General features: G+C 34.5%; 1 protein-coding gene across 4 annotated transcripts in view; it reads left to right on the top strand.

Annotated features, from left to right (window-relative positions):
• Window positions 1-22,717, top strand: part of LOC114031861 (protein SSXT) — a 94,820-nt gene that overhangs the window by 56,732 nt on the left and 15,371 nt on the right. For 3 of the 4 annotated variants that reach the window (XM_027847037.1, XM_027847039.1, XM_027847040.1), the window contains 2 exons: window positions 20,683-20,850; window positions 21,509-21,613. In XM_027847037.1, the coding sequence (XP_027702838.1) occupies window positions 20,683-20,850; window positions 21,509-21,613 (273 nt within the window). The remainder of the gene's footprint in view (window positions 1-20,682; window positions 20,851-21,508; window positions 21,614-22,717) is intronic. The other variant, XM_027847041.1, reaches the window with a different exon arrangement.

Genomic DNA, 22,717 nt, shown 5'->3' on the forward strand with positions numbered 1-22,717 from the left:
CATATACATATACATATACATATACATATACATATACATATACATATATATTCTCTATATAGAATGTCTATAATATCTATTATATGTATATATCCTTCCAATAGTTCAAATAAATTATCTTTCTAGGTTTCTCTGGACTTGTGTTTGTATTTCAAAGTTTCTACTTTGCTCTTGTTTTCCATCAGAAGTGCTTTGAAAGCTCTCTCTTTCCTTACAGGGCAATGCTTCCTACCCTTGGATTATATTAAGTGTTGAATGATAAATTATTCTTGGTTGTAAGCCTATATCTTTTGCCTTCTAGAGTATTGTATTGCAAAATCTCCTCTCATTTATATTAGAAGAATTTTTTCTTTGTTGTGGGAATCTTAGATTTTGGTTATGATATTCCTAGGTTTTTTTCTTTTTTTTTTTTTTTTGAAATTTAAAATTTTTCTTTTCTTTTTATAGTTTTTAACATTCACTTTTATAAGATTTTGAGTTCCAAATTTTTTTCTCCCTCCCCTTCCCCCTCCCCAAAATGGCAGTGCAATCTGATATAGACTATATATGTACTATCATATTAAACATATTTCCATGTTAGTCATGTTGTGAAAGAAGAATCAGAACAAAAGGGGAAAACCACTAAAAACAAAAAAAAAAAAAGAGAAAATAGAATGATTTGATTTGCATTCAGACTCCATAGTTCTTTTTCTGAATGTAGATAGCGTATTCCATCTTGAGTCTTTTGGAAATTTCTTAGATCCTTGCATTGCTGAGAAGAGCTAAGTCTATCAGAGTTGGTCATCACATAGTGTGGCTATTACTGTGTATAATGTTCTCCTGGTTCTACCCACTTCACTCCACATCAGTCCATACAAGTCTTTCCAGGTTTTTCTGAAGTCCACTTGCTCATCATTCCTTATAGCACAATAGTATTCCATTACATTCACATACCACAACTTGTTTAGCCATTCCCCAGTTGATGGGTACCCTCTCAGTGTCCAGTTCTTTGCTATCACAAAAAGAGCTGCTATAAATATTTTTGTATATGTGGGTCCTTTTCTCTTTTTTATGATTTCTTTGAGATACAAACCTAGGAGTGATATTGCTAGATCAAAGGACGTGCACAGTTTTATAGCCCCTTGGAATTTTTCTTAAAGGGTTTTTTTCAGGAGATAAATCAGGCAAATTCTGTTTATCTTTGCTTTTCCCATTGGTTTTAATAGATCGGGGTAGTTTTCTTTTAAAATTTCTCAAATTATAGTTTGTAGGCTTTTTTTTTAATCATGCTTTTCAAGGAGCAAAATGTTCTCTCCCTGATCTGTTTTTCAGACCAGATTTTTTTTATAATAGATGTTTTGATTTTGTTCTAATATTTCTTGCTGCTTCATGAAGTCATTGATTTCTGTTTGTTCTATTCTAAGGTGTCTACTTTTTGGGTTAGGTTTGCCACTTTCTATTCCATGCTATTCCCTTCAGCAACTTTTACTTCATTATTTATCTTTTGCTTTATTTTTTGTAGGTATTCATGTAGTCCTGTGTAAAGTACATTTTTTTTTGAGGCTCTGCTTGCAGTTTTTATGGATTTATTCTTTTTTGGGGGGAATCTCTAGATATAATTTTTGATATCAGTTTGTGTCTCTGTTGGTTTATTCATCTCTTCCCCTTTAGTTCCTGAATTGAGATGTACCCCTTGTGCATTAGGGTGGGATGGTCAGTCCTGTTGGATTGCCTGGGTTCATGCACTGACATCTATTGCCTGGGGTTAGGCCCCTAGGTTTCTGAAGTTCAGAGCACTGGATCTTCAGGATCTTCTCTGGTATTCTGCCTGTCAGGGACTTCAGAGCCATCGGGACTAGGCTTGGAGCACTTCAGCCCTGTTCTGGTCACAGTCCTTTGCTGATCCTCAGTACTTCCACGGGTTCTACCCTGTGGCTTTCTGATCATCTTGTGACAGGGGAACCCTTTATAGTTACAGGCAGTATGTATTGTTTCTCTAGTCATGCTGCAAAACTACCCCATGCTAGCACTGACTTTTTGTGCCAATTTGATATGAAAGAATTTATTTCATGTAGTTTCTCATTCTATTTCTTGATTATTATTAAGTATGTTGTAAACTTCAGGGTTTATTAGAGTATGTATGTGAGTGCTAGGCAGTTAGCCTCCTGTTCAGGAATTTTATCTTGGCAGGAATCTACCAAATAAACACATTTAACCCAATTGTGCATTGTTAAGTTAATCTAGCCTTGTAATACCACAGAGTCTCTTTAGTAAAATAATCAGCCTAAACAAGTCCACATAGTTAAATCAATGAAGAATGCATATTATGAAATCCTTTTTTTGGGGGGGGGGGCAGAGTCTATTAGTATGGTCCACCCATACATTTCCCTTGTGTAGATGCTGCCAGTGGACGATGAACTTAATCCTGAGTTGAATAGGAGTAGAAGATAGGACAAGTTTGCATTTTGGAAATTGTGTAGAACTTTCAGAAATGCTAAACTGCTCCCTAGCTCAAAAGCCCATGTTTTTGGGGGGAGCTAGGTAGCGCAGTGGATAGAGCACCGGCCCTGGATTCAGGATGACCTGAGTTCAAATCCGGCCTCAGACACATAGCACTTCCTACCTGTGTGGCCCTGGGCAAGTCACTTAACCCCATTGCCTAGCCAAAAAAAAAAAAAAAAAGCCCGTGTTTTTAACTCGTCTGTGGTCATACTGTATGGTTACAAGTCATTGAATGATACCATGACCTGAGGAAAATCACAGTTGCAGGTAATCCAAAGAGAAGACTGGTGGGTGGGTCTGATCCTCAGGAAATGGTATAAAAATATCACTGAGGTTAGATATAATTAGGAAAGGAACTGGGCTATTCATGTGGTCAGAGTAAGGCATAACAGAAGGAAAGCCTGAATATTTCACTGAGGTGTCCATGAATTATATTAAAAAAAACTCCAACAAACCATAAAACTGTTGAGTGTGTTGGATATATATATTTTGTGGAGGATTTATGGAAGAACATTGGTAAGAATCACATAAGTTGAAAAGATGTAGATATGTTGCAATCTTTACCGAGAAGGGGTGGGAGAAGGGGGAAGACCACCAGTATCAATAAGTGTATTGATTAAACTGCAGTGCTTCTTAAACTGTGGGTCACGACCCCATATGAGGTGGTGAAAAATCTGGCAACAGTAAAAGGTTTCTGAACATGCAGCGACCAAAAATTAATTAAAAATCAAACACGTAATGAATCTGAGGTGTTTCTGGGAATGCTTGTCTGTGTTGCATTGAGCAACTTCACTGTAGCTTTGGTTTTGAATCCAAAACATGAACACTTTGTACTGCTCATGTCCTCAGCCCACACAATGCTAATGACTGTCAAAATGAGAAAAGGGGTCAGTGGAAAAAGTTTAAGAAGCCCTAGATGAAAGTATATTAAAATAGCTATAAGCTTAAATTCAAGTACCCCAATGAAACATTTCCAAAGTATTACCATTTGTATCCCCCTTGACTTTAATTATAGATTTGCTATAATGCAGTGTGAGAATTTTTAACTGGGATTACTTTCCTCTATCTTCTTCTGAGCTCTATTATCAGTGTACCTTCCAGTAACTTCACCCTTCAAACAAGGGGCAGGGTTGGAGATTATATTGTGATGATTTTAAAATGTGACTTTTTATACTTGTATGTTTATTTGGTTTGTGTGAACCTAAAAAAGATCTTATATTTTATTTTTACATGTTCCTGAGAAAATTATAGAAAAGTTCGGGGCATAGTTAACATAGTATTATATTCACAGAGAATCAAATAAGAGATAGGAGCTTTGCCTGAGGTAGATAGTACAATGACACCTGACAACAGAGAGAAGACACAGCTGCTCATTTCATGTCTGATTTTGTCTGTTTCACTGCAAAGGAGAAGGACCTTATATTGGAAATGATAGAACAAAAATGACCTACTGAAAGATGATACCCAAGAAAAGTAGGGAGATAGTAAGAGATATGTAGCTGCCTTTGATGAATGCAAGTCACCTAGGCCAGTTGTATGAAATCCTCAGGTCCTAAATAATTGGGAACTGTTATTACTGAGCCATAGTTGGTGATATTTGGAAGATCGTGGAGATGCAGTGAGGTAACACAAGATTGGAGAAGGATAAATGTCCCAATTTTTAAAAAAGAGAAAAGAACAGACTCTGCAGGCTAAAGGTTGAAGAGCTTGACTTTGATTCCTCAGAAAATTCTAGAATAGATTGTTAAAGAGATGGTTGGCCAACATCTAGACATGGAAATGGTATGACAAAAGCCACCATGGCTTCATCTCATTTTCTTTTTTGACAGGATGATTAAATTAATATTTAAAGAACATGTGGTTATAGTTCAACTAGATTTTGGCAGAGCTTTTGATAATATATCTATCTTGTGATAACTAGTCTTACAGAGAAGAGATGGAGATATAGATTGATGATAATTCAACCAGGTGTATTCAGAACTGGTTAAATGGCTATAATCTATATCAGTGTGGGAGGAGATCTCCTATGGTGTCTTATGGAGATTTATGCTTGACCCTATACTCTTTAACATTTTTATCAATGATTTAGGTAAAGGAAAAGACGGTATGTTCATCACATTTGGAAATAATATAAAGCTGAAAGGGTAACTAACATAGTAAATAACAGGATCCAAAAGGATTTTGACAGGCCATAATATTGGGTTGAATCTAATTAGATGAAATTCAGTCTAGATAAATGTAAAGTTTTGTACTTGGATGCAGTAAATCAAATTCACAAATACAAGATGGAGGAGGCTTCGTCCTGAAAAAAATCTGGGGGTTTTAGTGGATTGCAGTCTTTTTATGAGTCAGCAGTATGATGTAGAAGCCAAAAATAATGTGATCTTTAAGAGGAGCATAACTTCTAGGAATAGAGAGGCAGTGATCATACTGTACTCTATTCTCATCAGACCTCACCTGAAATATTGTGTTCAATGGTTTAATAAGTCCATTGATAAGCTGGAAAGTATTTAAAGGAGGGTGTTGTTGTTTGCCTTCATTTTTAAAGAGGACCAATGATGTCATGGGTGAATTGGATTAAAGTAAGGCAGAATTTCACAAAATCATCAGCCTCATTTTCTTCCTGAGTCATTGAAGTCCAGTGGCAGGAGAAAAGTCAACATGACTGGTGATGCCCCAGGATGCAGTGGATAACCTTGATGTCTTTGATACCTGATAAGCTTTGAGTGCACCACAGCATCTACTTCAGCTGCCTTCATGGCTGTTGGAATAAATTGTTCTCATCTACCTGTTCTGCCAGGGAGAGTCTTCATATGCTTGGGGTAAACACCCTTCTAAGTCATCCACAGGTTTGAGGCCTGTCAGTTACCCTCACCCTGGTTTAGCCCGTCTTCCAAGATGGTTTACTAGGTAACCAAGATGATGAAGGGCCTGGAGTAAATATAATATGAGGATAGATTGAAGGAACTAGGGATGTTTAACCTGGAAAAGAGAAGACTCAGGAGGGATATGACAGCTATCTTCAAGTATTTGAAAGGCTCTCATGTAGAGGGAAGGGAGCAGAAGTATTTGTTTGGCCCTAGACGGCAAAACTAAGATTGGTGGAAGTTGCAGAGACGTTTAATATTGTTATCAGGAAAGACTTACTAGGAATTAGAGCTGTCCAAACGTTGAATGGTCTTCCTTAAGATGGTAGGTTGTCCCTTTTTTAATGTCTTAAGATAGAAGCTAGTTAATTGTTGAGTGGGTGATGGTGGGGACTTAGAATAGTGCTTGGAACATAGTAGATGTCTAATAAATTTTTTTTAATTGAATTTAATCTCTAGGATGAAAAGGTTGAATTTGATTATTTTTAAGGTCCCTTTCAGCTTTAAAATTCTATTATTCTAGATCACTGTTGCCGTGATTTGTCCTTTGGTATAACAGACATGATGGATTGTTTTGGTATAACAGACTTGTTGGATTGTTGATAGATTTGTTGTTGTTGCTCTTGTTTTTGGTCTGGAGCTGTGATTTTGTTGGATATGAAGAACTCCTGGTGTGGAAAGTTCTTTGACCAGTTTGTCAGCAACTCTTATATAAGTTATAGTTTTAGAAAGTTTTATTTGTCACTAAGGAGTTAAATAACTTGCTTATCATCTTGGAAGTAATGGGTGTCAGAGGCAGCACTTTTCTTATTTACTTTTCTTATTTCTTGCCTAGCTTTTTGTCCCACCTCAACACAGAGCTTCTCATGTAGATTTTATGTAGAGTATTTGTATTCTTATGTAGAGTATTTGTTCTCATTAAAATATTTGAAAGGTGGATTTATCCTAAATCTGTATTATAGTTTTTGAAGATCACATTAATAATTTTTCAGATACATTAAAACTTAAATCTTAAGCTTATAGTTAGTTTTTAGAGAATAATTTTCATTTACTTTCCCACTTTAATTTCCCTTGAAAAATTGCTGAAAAATATAGCATTATAAATTTTGCAAAAGGTTTTAAATTTGTGCTTTTAAACAACTCTATGAGGTAGATATTTCAGTTATTATTGTTCCCATTTTATAGATAAAAAAGTTGTTAGGTGCTACAGTGGACCTGGAGTCAGGAAGACCTGAGTTCAAATCCAACCTCAGACCCTAGACAAGTCATTTAATTTCTGCCTCAGTTTCCTCATCTATAAAATGAGGATAATAATCACACCTACCTCTCAGAGTTATTATGAAGCTATAATGGGATAATATTTATAAAGCACTTTGCACACCTTAAAGGCTATATAAATGCTAACTATGATGAAGAAGAAACTGACTCTCAGAGATGTTAAGTAACTTGATTATGGTCATATGGTTTATGAGTATTTGAAGTGGTATTTTAGTACAACCCTTCCAAGTCCAACATTCCCCTTTTTTTAAAAATAAATAATATTTTATTTTTTTCCAAATAAAGATAATTTTCAAAAGCATTCTTTTTATAAGAGTTTGAGTTCCAGATTTTTCTCCCTGCTTTCCTTTCTCCAAGACAGCAAGCAATCTGATATGTTATGCATGTGCAGTCATGTTAAACACATGTACACATGAGTCATGTTGTGAAAGAAGAAACAAAACAAAAGGGAAAGACCATTAAAAACAAAAACCAAAAAAAGGAAATAGTATGCTTTGATCTACATTCAGACTCCCTAGTTCTTTCTCTGGATGTGGGTAGCATTATCCATCCTGAGTCTTTGGAATTGTCTTGGGTCATGGTATTGCTGAGAAGAGCTAAGTCTATCAGAGTTAGTCATTGCACGGTGTTGCTGTTACTTTGTACAATATTCTCCTGGTTCTGCTCCAAGTACAACATTCTTGCCACTATGCCATATTATATCTCTTTCCAATTTATGTATTCACCTGTTGTGGGAGGAGCACTATCCTAACTCCTGCCACCCTGTGCAAGTTAGACTGGCTTCTCCTCAGAAGGTATTGAGGCCACCCTCAAGACTCAGTTGGGTCAGGGGATTAAAGACTTAGGTTGTTGACATCACTTCCTTGTTACTTGTCGTGAGGAGCTGTGATACTTAGCTGGTGGATCATGCTGGGCACCTCAGGCAAGAGAGTTTGCTTAATTGACTCCACTGGGTATGTCCTCAGTGCCTATCCCTGTTCAATATTATTCTTCTACCTTAACTAAAGAAATCTCCTTTTGTTAATTGCTGGATGACTTAAGAGTGTCTCAGTTTGTTTCAGTATCCGATACCATCTAATTGAAATAAAATGAATTTCAATAATATTTTTAAATTATTTCAGAATATTTCACATTGGTAATGATAGAGAAAAGTATATTACAGAATAGTGAGGTATGAAACAACATGAATATGGGACACATTGGTAAGGCATGACCTGCATATATAGTACTTGTCCTTGTAATACTCATTCACATAAATATATACTCAATATCTGAATAATTAATTTGGTGGGTGCATCTTTCATATTCTTGTATGAACTCTCAGTGTCTTGACATTAAAAAATATTTGAGGTGTAAATGTCTCGAACAGTAGCTTTTGAGTATAATACAACTATATAGAGTTTTAAATTGTTTAGGAATTAGCTATAATAGGTTTTATTTGCAGCCTTACTTCATTTTGTTCTATAATGCTTGCATTTTATTTTTATTTAATATGAGTAGCTTTAAGAGTTGCAGATTTTTTTTCTAGTAGTGTCCCAAAGGATAGCACTTATACATTGCTACTGCAGCATGCTTCTTCATTAACATACAAAAAATACCGTAGTATATGTATATATGTGTGTGTGTATGTATATATACACATATATACATAAACACACATATACACACACATAAACACACTGTCTAAAATAATCAAAATTGAATAGTCCTAATTTTAGTTCTTTTTTTTAAATATTGATGAGCATTCAAGGAAAGAGATCAAAAGTTTCTTGCTTTAGGAGTGCTGTCCTCCATTCTCTCTGCAGTTCCTGGCTTAATCCTGAAAGATATTGAGGAAAGAACCAGAAGGAAGGAGAGCAGAAAGGAAGAAAAGAAGGGTAGTAATTGAGCTCATTGGGATTGGAACAGTTTACAATCCCAAAAGATAAAAGATAAGTGGCAGGGACTTTTTCACCAAGGGACTTAGTCTAGAATTACTTTTCTCCTTTAGAACAAAGCTTAGATTGTATTTTTCCTTCCTTCTTAATGTTTGTCCTATGTGTCATTTTTATTTTGCTTCTATTTTATTTTTATTTTTGAACACTTTGTAGTTTTAAAAATTAATTTTGTAGTTACCTATTTTTAAAAGGGGAGTTTTTTTTAGGCATTGTTTATGCTAGTTTTGGGGAAGGTAGTACAATGCATGGTATAATTATTTAATATTGTGGCCTGTTGAAATCCAAAGATCAGTGTCTAGTACTTTTGCTTCTTAAATGAATCATCCCCTTGAAGTTTTTGTTTTTTTGTTTCTGAAACTTTTTTCTTTAAAAACTTTTGATGTATACAGGATCTTGTTTTTTATGCCACAAACACTGTTCATTAACCTCTCTCCTGTAGTACACTCCCTTATAAAAACCAGTGGATGATGCCTCATTTGTTCCTCCCCTCCTTTTTTTGTGTGCATATGCCATTTTCATGGATGAGAAGTAATATATCCTAAAGTTGATTTAATTTGCATTTCTCTTATTAATGATTTTGGAACTTTTTTCATATAGTTGTTAATAGTTTACATTTCTTTTTATGGGATTCATTTATTCAGAAATTATGGATGAAGGGTATTAGTAGGAAACCAGATAGTCTTTCTTTTAAAAGAGATTCTACGGTAATAGCATTTGTATGGCACTTTAAGGTTTGCAAAGCATTCTACAAATATTATCTCATTTTATCATCCCAACAACCCTGGGAAATAGGTGCTATTATTATCTTCATTTTACAGTTTAGGAATCTGAGGCAGACATAAGTTAAATGATTTGCCTGAGATGTTACACAGCTAGTAAGTATCTAAGGCTGGATTTGAAGTCAGATCTTTCTGACTTTAGATCATTGCGTTATCTGCTGTACCACTTAGCTGCTTATAGTGGACATGTTTACTGTTCCTCAGTTGAATGAAAGATGTAGAGAATGTGAAATCCCACTGTGCCTTGTTAAAAGCATTTGATTACGTACAGCCGACTGCCACCTTAAAGGCTTGACTCTCTATCAACAAGATGTTTCCTGTTTGTATATCAAAATAATTATAAGATTCCTTGAAAGATATAACAGCAGAAGTAATCCCTTTCAATGATCCTTTAATCATATACATCAGGTGAGGCATAAAACAGGAAAATGTATGAACACCACAGGTGTTCATCACTTTGTTGAAGGAAATCCATCGAAGAGTTGAAGTTAAGGAAGTATTCCCTATGTATAGTGAGGTTCTTCAAATGCTCCTGTTTGTGAATGAAACAGTGTTAGTGACATCATGTCCTGGAATATTGTAGAGCTTTGTACAAGAGACCTGTAACAGTTTGAAAGTATTTGCTTACCTGATCATCCATACAAAAAAAGACGCAAGTGGATGAAAAGTATCTATTATCCATTCAAATGCATTCCGTAATCTGGATCTGTAGCACTTGTCTTCCAAGTGTATATCTGGGTCAGATGGTATAGACAGTAAATTGAACCTAGGATTGAATAGGAGGATGATAGTGGGCTAGACTACCTTTAGGAAACTGCAAAACTCCAGGTTTCTCACAAAAAAAGGTCCATATTTTTAGTAACATTCTCCGACTGTTGCTGTATACCGGCACTTGGAATACCACATTTATTTTTATTTCTGAATTGAAATAAATAATACAAGAAGGTAATGGGAGAGTCCCATGGTTGATGTGATTTGGCTATAAATTAAAACCAATGAAGAACTTAAGAGAAGAAAAGGAGTCCTTAGGGAAATGTGTGTTGCAAAGAGCAGATATGGTGCTTATGTACTAGTAATGGAGAGAGGGGTGACAGAGGGCTTTACTGGTATCCTCATGATGCCAGTGAAATTAGAAACAAACAGACAGACAGACAGACAAAAACCAAACAACCCTTCTAGCATGTTGAGTGGGATTCTCTGTGTGGAACTTGATTGGAGGGTGTGGACAAGAATCACATAGGTTGGGCAATGATGGATGAGCATATAAAAATTATATGTATATCTCTATTTAGAAGAGGAAGCCTATCTCATGAATTCTCCCCCCAGTCATTCTTACAAAAGACGTATTTTTTTGTCTTCACTTTAAAAAAAAATGTGATCTTTTAGTTTTAAATCACTTATTCATTTGAAACTAAATGTGTTACATGGTGTAATATACTGGTCTAAATCTATATTCCACCAAACTCCTTTGCAATATTCTCAGTAATTTTTGTTGAAAAGGAAATTCTTTTTCATCTTGTTTGCTGTATTCCAGAGAGGTAGCTTGACCAAGTTAGGTAACTGATCTAGAAGCCGGGAAGATTAGTGTTCAAGTCTTGCATCTGACACATGATGACTTTGTGACTGTGAGCAAGTCACTGAACCTCTTGATGCTCTGGGCAACTCTCTAAGACTCTAAGTTACTGACAAGATGTCTGCCTGCATTGGTAAAGGCAGTTTCTTCACCTATATATTTATGAAATCCTAGGTTTAGTCCCTATCTTCTTTCTATGAATTTATTTTTCTATTCTTTAACCAGGACTATTAAAATTTTTGATAATTAACTGCTTTATAATTTCAAATCTGGTACTCCTGTGCCCTCTTCATTCCTTTTTTCTTCATTATTTCCCTTTAAAATCTTACCCTTTAGTAACACCAAATGAATTTTGTTATTATTTTGTCTTATTATATAAAGTAAACCCCTTTTTATATTGATTGGTGTGTAGTTTGGCTAAAAAAAAAATCTGTGAATTAGGTAGAGCCCTGTCTTAAATTTAGATAGCATAATCCTATCATTTTTGTTATTTTAGCATGCCCCAAACATGAGCAAAGAATATTATATATATATGTGTGTACATATATATACATATACAATCATACATTGATGTCAAATAAATTTTATATTCTTAACTTTTGTAAAATGTTCTGTTGTATTTAAATCCTGGGTGTGTGTAAGTGTGTGTGTTCATCTGTCTGCCTGCATGTGTCTGTGTGTATCTTGACAGATTAACTCTGTCTTATGGTTTCTATAGTTTAAAAAAGTAGGCATTTATTAATGAAACAATGCAATGCATAAAAACCAAATGGTGGGATTAATCTCTTCATTAGTAAGTTTCTTCTAGTCTTCACTTTGTCAGACAGCTTTCAAAATGGAAGCATAATGACATTTTCTTCATTAGGTGGCACTAAAAAAAATTTGTTTGAACTTGGTATGGAATATATATGCAGCTAAAGAACTTGCTGTTCTTCATAAGCATGGTTTCATCCTTACCCAGCATCTCAGACTATGAATTATCCTCTGAGATCTTATTGATATTTTTCATATGAATCCAGTGAGTGGTACGACAGTTTTGCTTCTGCTTCTGGAAAGGAACCTCTTCATTCTGAAAATCTTGTAAGAAACATGGTAAAAGGTTATTTGAAACATGAGCCCCACAATTGTGGGTAATCGTAGTTACTTTGATTGGAATTCCTTCTTCTTTTTTTTTTTTGTGGTTTTTCTTAGTAGTTACGGAAATGCTATTGATTTCTGTGGATTTAATTTTTATTTTGTTATTGAAGCAATTAATATTTTTATTGGTTTCTTTGCTGATTTTTATGGGATTTATTGGTATAAACCATGATACTCTTTGCAAAAAAAGAAGTAATTCTGCATCCTTTTTGCTGATGTTTACTTAATTTCTAATTTTATTGCTAAAGCTAATATTTCTGGTATATCAGATAATATTTGGGAGAAGATGCATTCTAGTTTTATATTTGACAGTGTTTCTACACAGTAGGCAGTGCTAGCTCTTGGTTTTAGAGATACACTTTTGACATCATTAAAGAATAATATCACCTTGCCTATCCCCATAAATGAGTAATGTATGTTTTTTTTTTAAATACAGCTTTCTTTAATACAAACAGTGATTCATTTTCCATGTCCATCTTTTCTATAGTGTTGAATAAATTCAAACTTGTGTATATCAGTGATAGCTATGTCCCTTGATAGAAGACAAAAACTATTAGCAGTATCAGAGTAGCTTAAGGAAGTGAGGTTGTCAGACCCCCATATATCAAAGGGACTATCAAGGTAAGAGATTTTATGTCTGCCTGGAGAATGCTTGCCCCAGCCTGGGGCCACCTGTGAAAGATGCTGCCTGTGAGTGGGGAATTATTCCTGGTACATAATACATAAGAAGTCTACCTGTGCTGGTGATTTAAGTTGGCTAGTAGATTTCTGCTGAGACAGAAAATAGGTAAAAGACATACTCTCTTCCAATGAGATATTTTACATTGTTTTCTAATTTTTCATTCTTTTGGATTTGTTTTACAGTGTCTTGATTTCTCATAAAGTCACTAGCTTCCAATTGCTCTATTCTAATTTTTAAGGAAGTATCTTCTTCAGTAATCTTTTGGACTTCCTTTTCCATTTGTCTAATTTTGCTCTTTAGGGCATTCTTTTCTTCATTGGCTTTTTGGACCTCTTTTGCCATTTGGGTTAGGCTATTTTTTAAGGTGTTATTTTCTTCAGTATTTTTTTGTGTCTCCTTTAGCAAGCTGTTAACTTGCTTTTCGTGATTTTCTTGCATCACTCTCATTTCTCTTCCCAGTTTTTCCTCTGCTTCACTTACTTGCTTCTCAAAATCCCTTTTGAACTCTTCGAAGGCCTGGGATTGATTCACATTTTTCTTGGAAGTTTTGAATGTAGGAGCTTTGACTTTGTTTTCTTCTTCTGGTTGTATGTTTTGATCTTCTTAGTCACCAAATTTTGTGCTGCTTGCTTGTGATCCCAACCAGTTACTTGAGTTTTAAACTCTTTGTTAAGGTAAGAGTCTGTTTCCAATGTGGAGAATGTACTGTCCCAAGCTTCGGGGGTTTGTACAACTATTTTCAGAGATACTTCTAGGGACCTGAAAAGTGTTAGTTCTTCCAAGGTGTTATGATAAGGGGTGAGGTGTTTCCTCTCCACTGCCACAACAAGCTCTACCATGCCAGTGCTCCTCCTCGCCCCAGGACTGCCCCTCAGAACTGTGACCCAGATCCAAGCACGGGCAAAGCAAGAGATTCCTGCCTCAGCCCTGGCAAAGAGATCCTTGTAATCCCCCTCTGATCAGCCACTTGATTCCCCCTCAGTCTGTGGGCTGAAGCTCAGGAAACAGCTGCGGTCCCGGGGGTGGCTGAGACCTAGCTCCTCTCTCACTGCAGTCACAGACTTTTCCCACTGACCTTCTAAGTTGTCTTTGGCATTTGTGGATTGAGAAGTCTGGAAACCGCCACAGCTGTCTGCAATTCAGTCCTTTGAGGCCTGCTCCAGGGTCGCTGCGGCCTGCGCCCATGCCAAACTGCGCTCCTCTCCCCGCCTGGCACAATATACCTTTCTGATCAGCCATCCAGGTTGTCTTGGGCTGGAAATTTGTTATACTCTTTTTTGTGGGTTCCGCTGCTTTAGAATTTGTTTAGAGCCATTTTTTATAGGTATTTGGAGGGGTTTGGGGGAGAGCTCTAGCAAGTCACTGCTTTCCCTCCACTATCTTGGCTCTGCCCCCTCACCTAAATGAGTAATGTATCTTGTTGAAGACTTTTTCATCTTTTGATAAAATTATGTGGTTTTTGTTATCTAATTAACATATAATTTATAGTGAGAGACAGCAGGATATATTGGCTAGAGAATGGACTTGAGAGTTAGGGAGACTTGAGTTTAAGTTAAGTTTTGCCTTTGACATGTACTTCCATGTGACCACGAACAAATCACGTAACTTTTCAGAGCCCTGTCCATCTTTCTGAGATTATAAGTTGCAGAATAATTATGTTTATATTTGTAAAACAAATTTCCCCATTGTAAATTCTCTATAGCAGTTAGGTCACAGATCCAGTAAGTTGGTTATTATGAATGAATTTTAGATATATTGATATCTTCTCTCTTAAAATTTCATGTCATTATTCATCAATGATATTGCCCTGTAGTTGTCTTTTTGCTTTATCCTTCCTTTTTTAAACATCAGGATCCTTTTTGTCTCACAAGAGATTTCTCTAGTTTTTTTATTCCTTAAATGAATTCAAAGATTTGTTTCTTTGGCTGTTGCTTGCTGATCTAAGTTAGTAATTAGAATATTATAAAAATATGCTAATAGAATTTTTGAGAGAAAAGGGAAAGGAAAGTAGGAAAGAGAATAGAAAAGGAAGAGCATTTAGAGGAGAGAGGGACAATTTGATATCGATTATACATGTGAAGTCATGCAAAAAATTTCCTTATTAACCATGTTGCGAAAGAAAACAAAGCAAAATAAAACAATAAAAATAAAGTAGAAAAAAGTATGCTTCACTCAGTGTTCACAGTTTATCAGTTCTCTTTCTGGAAGTGGATAGCATTTTTCATCATAGGTCCTTTGGAATTGTCTTGGATCATTGTCTTGATAAGAGTAGCTAAGTCTTTCACAGTTGATCATCCTTGCAGTATTGCTGTTACTGTGTACAGTGTTCTCCTGGTTCTGTTCACTTTGCTTTACAAGAGTTCATTGAAGTCTTGCCAGGTTTTTCTGAAACCATTCTGCTTGTCATTTCTTATAGCCCAGTAGTATTCCATCACAATCATATACCACTTGTTTAGCCATTCCCCAATTGATAAGTATCCCCTCAATTTCCAGTTCTTTGCCACTACAAAGAGCTGCTAAAAATAATTTTGTACAAATAGGTCTTTTCCCCTTTTCTTTCATCTTTTTGGGATACAGACCTAGTAGTGGTATTTAAGGATATGCCCTTAAAGGGTATGCACGGTTTTATAAGCCCTCTGGGTATAGTTCCAGATTGTTCTCCAGAATGGTTGGTTTAGTTCACAACTCTCCCAGCAGTGAGTTAGTGTCCCTGTTTTTCCACATCCCCTCCAGCATTGTCATTTTTCTTTTCTCTTATATTGTCTTGTTAGCCAATCTGATAGGTGTAAGGTGGTATCTCAGAGTTGTTTTAATTTGCATTTCTCTAATCAGTAGTGATTAGAGCATTATTTCATGTGACTCTTGATGGTTTTAATTTTTTCTGAAAACTGCCTTTTCATATCCTTTGACCATTTATCTACTGGGGAATGGCTCTTATTTTTATAAATTTGGCTCAGCACTCCATTATATTTGAGAAGTGAGATCTTCATCAGAGAAACTTGCTCTAAAGTTTTTTCCTCAGTGCAAAAGCTTTTAAATTTTATGTGATCAATTTTACTTCCTGTAACCCTCTCAGTCTCTTGTTTGGTTATAAACTCTTCCCTTATCCATAGATCTGACAAGCACATTTTCTCATGCTTTCTTATATCACCCTTGATGTCTAAATCATTGATCAGTTTTGACTGTATCTCGGTGTGCATTGTGACAGGTTGGTCTGTGCCTAGTTTTTGCCAAACTCCTTTGCAGTTTTAAAGCAATTTTTGTCAGATGTTGAGTTCTTACTCCCAAAGCTTCTCTTTGGGTTTATGAAACAGTAGATTTCTATGGTCATTTACTACTGTGTATTGTGTACCTAATCTATTTCTCTGATCTACCATGCTTTATTAGCCAGTATCAGATTGTTTGGTGATTATTGCTTTGTAATATAGTTTGAAATCTGGAACTGCTAGGCCTCCTTCCTTAACCTTTTTTTCCCATTGATTCCTGTGATATTCTTGACCTTTTGTTCTTCTAGGTGAATTTTGTTACTATTTTTTTCTAGCTCTATAAAATAATTCTTTGATACTTTGACATGGCTTTAAATAAGTAAATTAACATGGATAGACTTTTCCTTTTTATTGTATTAGCTTGGCCTACCCATGAGTTATTAATATTTCTCCAATTATCTAGATCTATCTTTATCTGTATGAAAAGTATTTTGTAATGGTGTTCATATAATCCTTGGGTTTGTCTTGGCAGATGGACTCTCAAGTATTTTATGTTGTCTGCAGTTGTTTTAAATGGAATTTATCTTTTGGTGCTGGGTTTTATTGATAATATATAGAAATGCCGATAATTTATATGGGTTTATTTTATATCTTGCAATTTGCTGAAGTTGTTAATTGTTTCAACTAGTTTTTAGCTAATTCTCTAAGTATACCATCATGGCATCTGCTAAGAGTGATAGTTTTGTTTCTTCATTGTCTATTTCTTCAATTGCATATTTCTTCAGTTTTTTTCTTGTCTTATTGCTATAGCTAGCAATTCTATTTTTTAAAATAATTGACTAATTTATTTTTAGTTTTCAACATTCACTTCCCTGATATTTTGAGTTTTAAATTTTCTCCCCCTTCTTCTCCTCCTCTCTCCCCAATGTGGCATGCAATCTGATATAGCTTCTACTTATGCATTCATATTAAACATTTTCACATTAGTCGTGATATAAAGAGGAATTAGAACTAATGAGAAGAACCATGAGAAAGAAGAAACAAAACGAAAACGAAAGAAGAAGAGAGCAAATCGTATGCTTCTATCTGCATTTAGACTCTATAGCTGTTTCTCTGGATGTGGATAGCGTTTTCCATCATGAAACTTTTTTATAGTCCTTTGGGCATAGTTCCAAATTGCTCTCCAAAATGGTTGGATCATTTTACAACTCCACCAACAATGCATTAGTGTTCCAATTTCCCTACATCTCCAACATTTATCATTTTCCTGTTTTGTCATGTTAGCCAGTCTGATAGGTGTGATATGGTACTTCAGAGTCATTTTGATTTGTGTTTCTCTAATCAATGGTGATTTAGAGCATTTTTTCATATCACTATAAATAGCTTTAATTTCTTTCTATGAAAACTGCCTGTTCATATCCTTTGACCATTTATCATTTGGGGAATGACTTGTGTTCTTATAAATTTTCTGTGTGTTTTAGAATTGTGGCCTTCACCAGAGACACTAGTTGTAAAAATTGTTTCCTAGCTTTCTGCTTCCCTTCTAATCTTGGTTACATTGGCTTTGTGCAAAAACTTTTCAATTTAATGTAATCAAAATCATCCATTTTTCATTTCATAATGTTCTTTATCTCTTGTTTGATCATAAATTCTTCCCTTCTCCATAGATCTGACAGGTACACTATTCCTTGCTCTCCTTGTTTGCTTATAGTGTCAGCCTTTGTATCTAAATCATTTTGACTTTATTTTGGTATAGGGTGTAAGATGTTGGTCTGTGCCTAGTTTCTGCCATACAGTTTTCTAGTTTTCCCATCAGTTTTTGTTAAATAGTGAGTTCTTATCCCAGATTTATCAAATAGTAGATTGCTATAGTTATTGACTATTGTGTTTTACATACTTAGCCTATTCCATTGATCCACCATTCTCTTTCTTACCCAGTACTAAGTAGTTTTGATGATGGCAGTTTTACAATACAATTTAAGATCTGCTATAGTATAGCTAGCAATTCTAGTACAATATCGAATAATAGTGGTGATAATGGATATCTTTGTTTCTCTTGTGATCTTATTTGGAAGGCTTCAGGTTTATCCCCATTACAGATAATGCTTGCTCTTGGTTTTGGATAGACACTACTTACAATTTTAGAAAAGGCTCCGTTGATTCCTATGCTTTCTTGTGTTTTTAATAGGAATGAGAGTTATATTTTGTTAAAAACTTTTTTTATACCTATTGATATAATCGTATACTTTTTGTTGTTTTTGTTATTTATATAGTCAATCATGCTGATAGTTTCCCTAGTATTGAACTAGCCCTGCATTCATGGTACAAATCCCACCTGATCATATTGTATGATCTTTGTGATGTAGTGCTGTAATCTCCTTGCTAGTATTTTGTTTAAAATTTTTGCTTAAATATTCATTAAGGAAATTGGTCTATTTTTTTTCTCTGTTTTTGCTCTCCCTAATGTAGTATCAAAACCATCTTAATCATAAAAGAAATTTGATTAAGATTCTTTCTTTACTTATTTTTTCGAATAGTATTGTTCCGTTAAGTGTTTGGTAGAATTCACTTGTAAATCTTTTTAGTCCTGGGTATTTTCCTTAGGGAGCTCATTGATAACTTGTTCAATTTCTTTTTCTAAGATATGGTTGTTTAAGTATTCTGTTTCCTTTTCTGTCAGTCTGGGCAATTTATATTTTTATAAATGTTTATCTATTTCACTTAGATTTTCAGTTTTACTGGCATGTAATTGGGCATAATAACTCCTAATGCTTGTTTTAATTTCGTTTTTATTGGTGGTGTATTCACTCTTCATTTTTGATACTGATAACTTGGTTTTCTATTTTTTAAATCAAATTAACCAATGGTTTATCTATCTTACTGTTTTTTCCCCCCATAAAATCAATTCCTAGTTTTATTTATTAGTGCCATGGTTTTCTTTCAGTTTTATTAATCTCTCCCTTGCTTTTCAGAATTTCTATTTTGGTCTTTAATTGGAGATCTTTAATTTATTCTTTTTCTAGATTTTTTTAGTTGGCTGCCCAGTTCATTGATCTGCCCTTTTTTTATTGATGTATCCATTTAGAGATATAAATTTTCCCCTATGTACTGCTTTGGCTGTATCCCACAAATTTTGGAATGTTGTCTCATTGTCGTCATTCTCTTTAATGAAATTGTTGATTATTTCTCTGATTTGTTGTTTGACTCACATGTTCTTTAGGATTAGAAATTTTGTTTCCAATTATCTTTTAATCTATGCTTCATGGCTCTTTATTAAATGTAATTTTAATTGCATTATGGGCTAGAAAGGGTGCATTAAATATTTGTACTTTTCTGCATTTGGTTGTGAGGCTTTTATGCCCTACCTAATACATGGTTAGTTTTTGTGAAGGTGTCATGTACAGCTGAGAAAAAAGTATACTCCTTTCTATTCCCATTCAGTTTTCTCCAGACGTTTATCATCTCTAACTTTTCTAAGACTATGTTCATTTCCTTGACTTTTTCTTATATCATTTGATGATTAATCTAGCTCTGAAAGGGGAAAATTGATTTCCTTCACTAGTATAGTTTTGCTGTCTATTTTCTCCTGTAACTCATTTAATCTTTTCTTTAAAAATTTGGATGCTATACCATTTGGTGTATATATGTTTAGTATTGATATTACTTCATTGTCTATGTTTCCTTTAAGCAAGATGTAATTTCCCTGCTTATCTCTTTAAATTAGGTTTTATTTTTGCTTTTGCTTGAAATTATGGTTGCTATCCCAGTCTTTTTCATTTCAGCTTAAGCTCCAGCCCCTTACTTTAACTGTTTGTCTTTGTTTCAAGTGTTTTTCTCTTAAACAACATATTATTGGATTCTAGTTTCTAACCCATTCTGCTGTCTGCTTTCATGTTATGGATGAGTCCATCCCATTCACATTCACAGTTATGAGTACTAACTGTGCTTTTCCTTCTATTCTTTTTTTCTTCTGTTTATCTTCTTTTCTCTCTTTTTATCCTGTTCCTCCTCTCAAATCTGTTTTGCTTCTGACCACTGCCTTCTTTTATATGCCTCCTCCCTCCTCCTCTTATTTCTTTCCTCACTTCCCTTTTGGGTCAGATTTCTATTACCAATTGAGTGTCTGTCTGCCTGTCTGTTCCCCCCCTCCCCCGAACCAATTTAGAGGTGAGAGGTTCAAGTGTTGCATGCAGTCCCTCACTCATTCCCCCCCCAATTTCCCCCTCTACTGTAAAGCTCTTTCTTGCATACTTCTTTTATATGAATTAATTTTACCCATTCTTCCTCTCCTTTCCTTTTCTCCTTAGGCCTCCCTCTTTCTGGCTTAGCCTTTTTTTTTTTCTCTTTCATATCATCCCTACTTAACCTACTCCCACATCCTCTTTCTATGTAGAATCCTTTTAATTGCCCTAATAATGATAAAGTTCTTAGAATAAACGTGTATCATCTTCCCACATAGAAATGTCTACAGTTTAACATTTTTGAGTTCCTCATGATTTTTTAGGGTTCCATGGTGCTCAGATCTTTCTTTTATATATAGCTCAATTACTAGTAATGCATAAAATTTGTACTTTAGATTTTATAAGGTTTAAATTAAATGATACAGAAGAGAAAAATGGAGCTAAGATTGTAATTGGAAACAGTTACCAAATTTTGAGATTTTTTTGTCAAAAATGATTACTTGTATTTCTGTTTTGTAAGATTAAAATCTTATGTGTGATTGGTATATGTATATTTCTCAGGTCCAATGATGCACCAGCAGCCTCCTTCACAACAGTATAATATGCCACAGGGAGGTGGTCAGCATTATCAAGGACAACAGCCCCCGATGGGAATGATGGGTCAAGTTAATCAAGGGAATCATATGATGGGTCAAAGGCAGATTCCGCCTTACAGGCCACCTCAGCAAGGTAGTATAGATTTTCTTTTTATTATTTTAAATAGTGATAACTGTAAGGGTTTAAATTGTTTCTCATTTCTAGTTAACTTTTTAACTTAAAACATAGTAAGGCAGAGTTGAGCTTTTTGTCTCCGGCATTTTTTTCTTCCCTAAAATGTAGTGAAAGAGTCATTAAGTGGACTTGAATTTTGTGGTATACATTTCCTTATTTATTTGTTCTTATTTAAAGAAAAAAGGAACACCATAAAAGCTTTCATCACAAACACATTATAATGTACAGTAAAGAATTCTAAAAATCTGTTTCATTGCAAAATTCCTTAAACACCAGAAGAAAATAAAGCAATTATATGTTCTACCTTTTTGTAATTATTTTTTGTTGTCTTTTACCTTTTCTTTTTCTTGCCACAAGATTCTGTACTGTTGATATTGTATGTGTGTTCTTTGGATTAACTTTAGCATGTAAGGAGCCAAGTAGAAAAACTACAAATTGTGTTATATGTGTTTGTGTATATCTGTAAAATAACAGAACAATTAAAATGTCTGAAATGCCAAAGAATGGGTTGGGGAGTCTACATTTGAAAAATATATCTCAAGATCAGATTAGAAAGAAAGCCTTTGATAATAGAGAGAACAAATTATTTACATCTTGACTGGTTGTGGTTTTTCAGGCCCACCACAGCAGTACTCAGGCCAGGAAGACTATTATGGGGACCAATACAGTCATGGTGGACAAGGTCCTCCAGAAGGCATGAACCAGCAATATTACCCTGATGGTAATCTCTCCTAATGTTAACTTTCCCATTTTCTATAACTGCCCAATATTAATGTAGACAGCTATGAAAAACCATTTTAATGGGGTGAAAAAGTTAGCAATCTGTTTCAGTAACAGATAGCTTTTTAAAATAAAAAAAGTCAGAAATGTTTATAATAATTTAAGACACCAAGGATAATTTATTGCAACTAACTTAAATTAGGTTTTGTGTAATATGTACTTCCACATTTGTTCCATTGAGCTTCATGTTTTATCATTAGAATCTCAACAGATAAAAGGGGATCCTTTACTACATTCTCAGTTGTTAATTTCAACCAAATCAATTTTGTTGTATTCCATTGTATGTACACATAGAGAAAACAGTTTTTGAATAAGTTATTTACAAGTTGTATCATTTTAGTAAATTTTGTCTACTGATCAGGAACTGTGTTGTGTTGTAAGATATTATAGTTGCCATCTGACAAATTCTGCAGTTTTAGTTTATTAATTCATAGAAATTCATGAATTTCATGAAATTTTGAAGAAGAAAGAGGTGGGAATCAGAATTTAGTTATAGTTTAGGTATATAATGAAAAAGGTAGGTTGAGACAATTTTTAATACAGGTGTGCCCCGCTTTAAGAAAACCCAATGAGCATCACAACCCAAATGTTTAAGATAGATAAATTCAGAAATAATTATTCATGTCAAAAAGATTCTTCGCTTTATAATAGGGTTTACTAGAGGGTACCTTTGAATAGTAAGCTCCTTTTATTTTATTTAAGTTGAATTATATTTGACTTAAGAGATTTAGGAGGAAAGAAACTTAAAACTAAAATATTTGGGAGCTTCTAAGAGTTGAAAGTAAAGCATTGCTGAAATTGTAATATAAGCAAATGGGAACATTTGTTTCAATGTATTAAAATTTATTGGGAACATTGCATACTGCGTAAAGTGAGGTACACCGGTAATTAATATTGTTTTAGTGATATAGTATTTTGACATTAACTACATAGGTAAAATGAAGTGCACAGTTGGAATAGTTATCATATGAATTATATAATATCTTATGCTAGACATTTAGTAAATATTTATTATTATTAGTGTTAATAATTATCCTTATAGTGA

Source organism: Vombatus ursinus, unplaced genomic scaffold, assembly GCF_900497805.2.
Source record: "Vombatus ursinus unplaced genomic scaffold, bare-nosed wombat genome assembly UNPS02015255.1, whole genome shotgun sequence".
NCBI lineage: Eukaryota > Metazoa > Chordata > Mammalia > Diprotodontia > Vombatidae > Vombatus > Vombatus ursinus.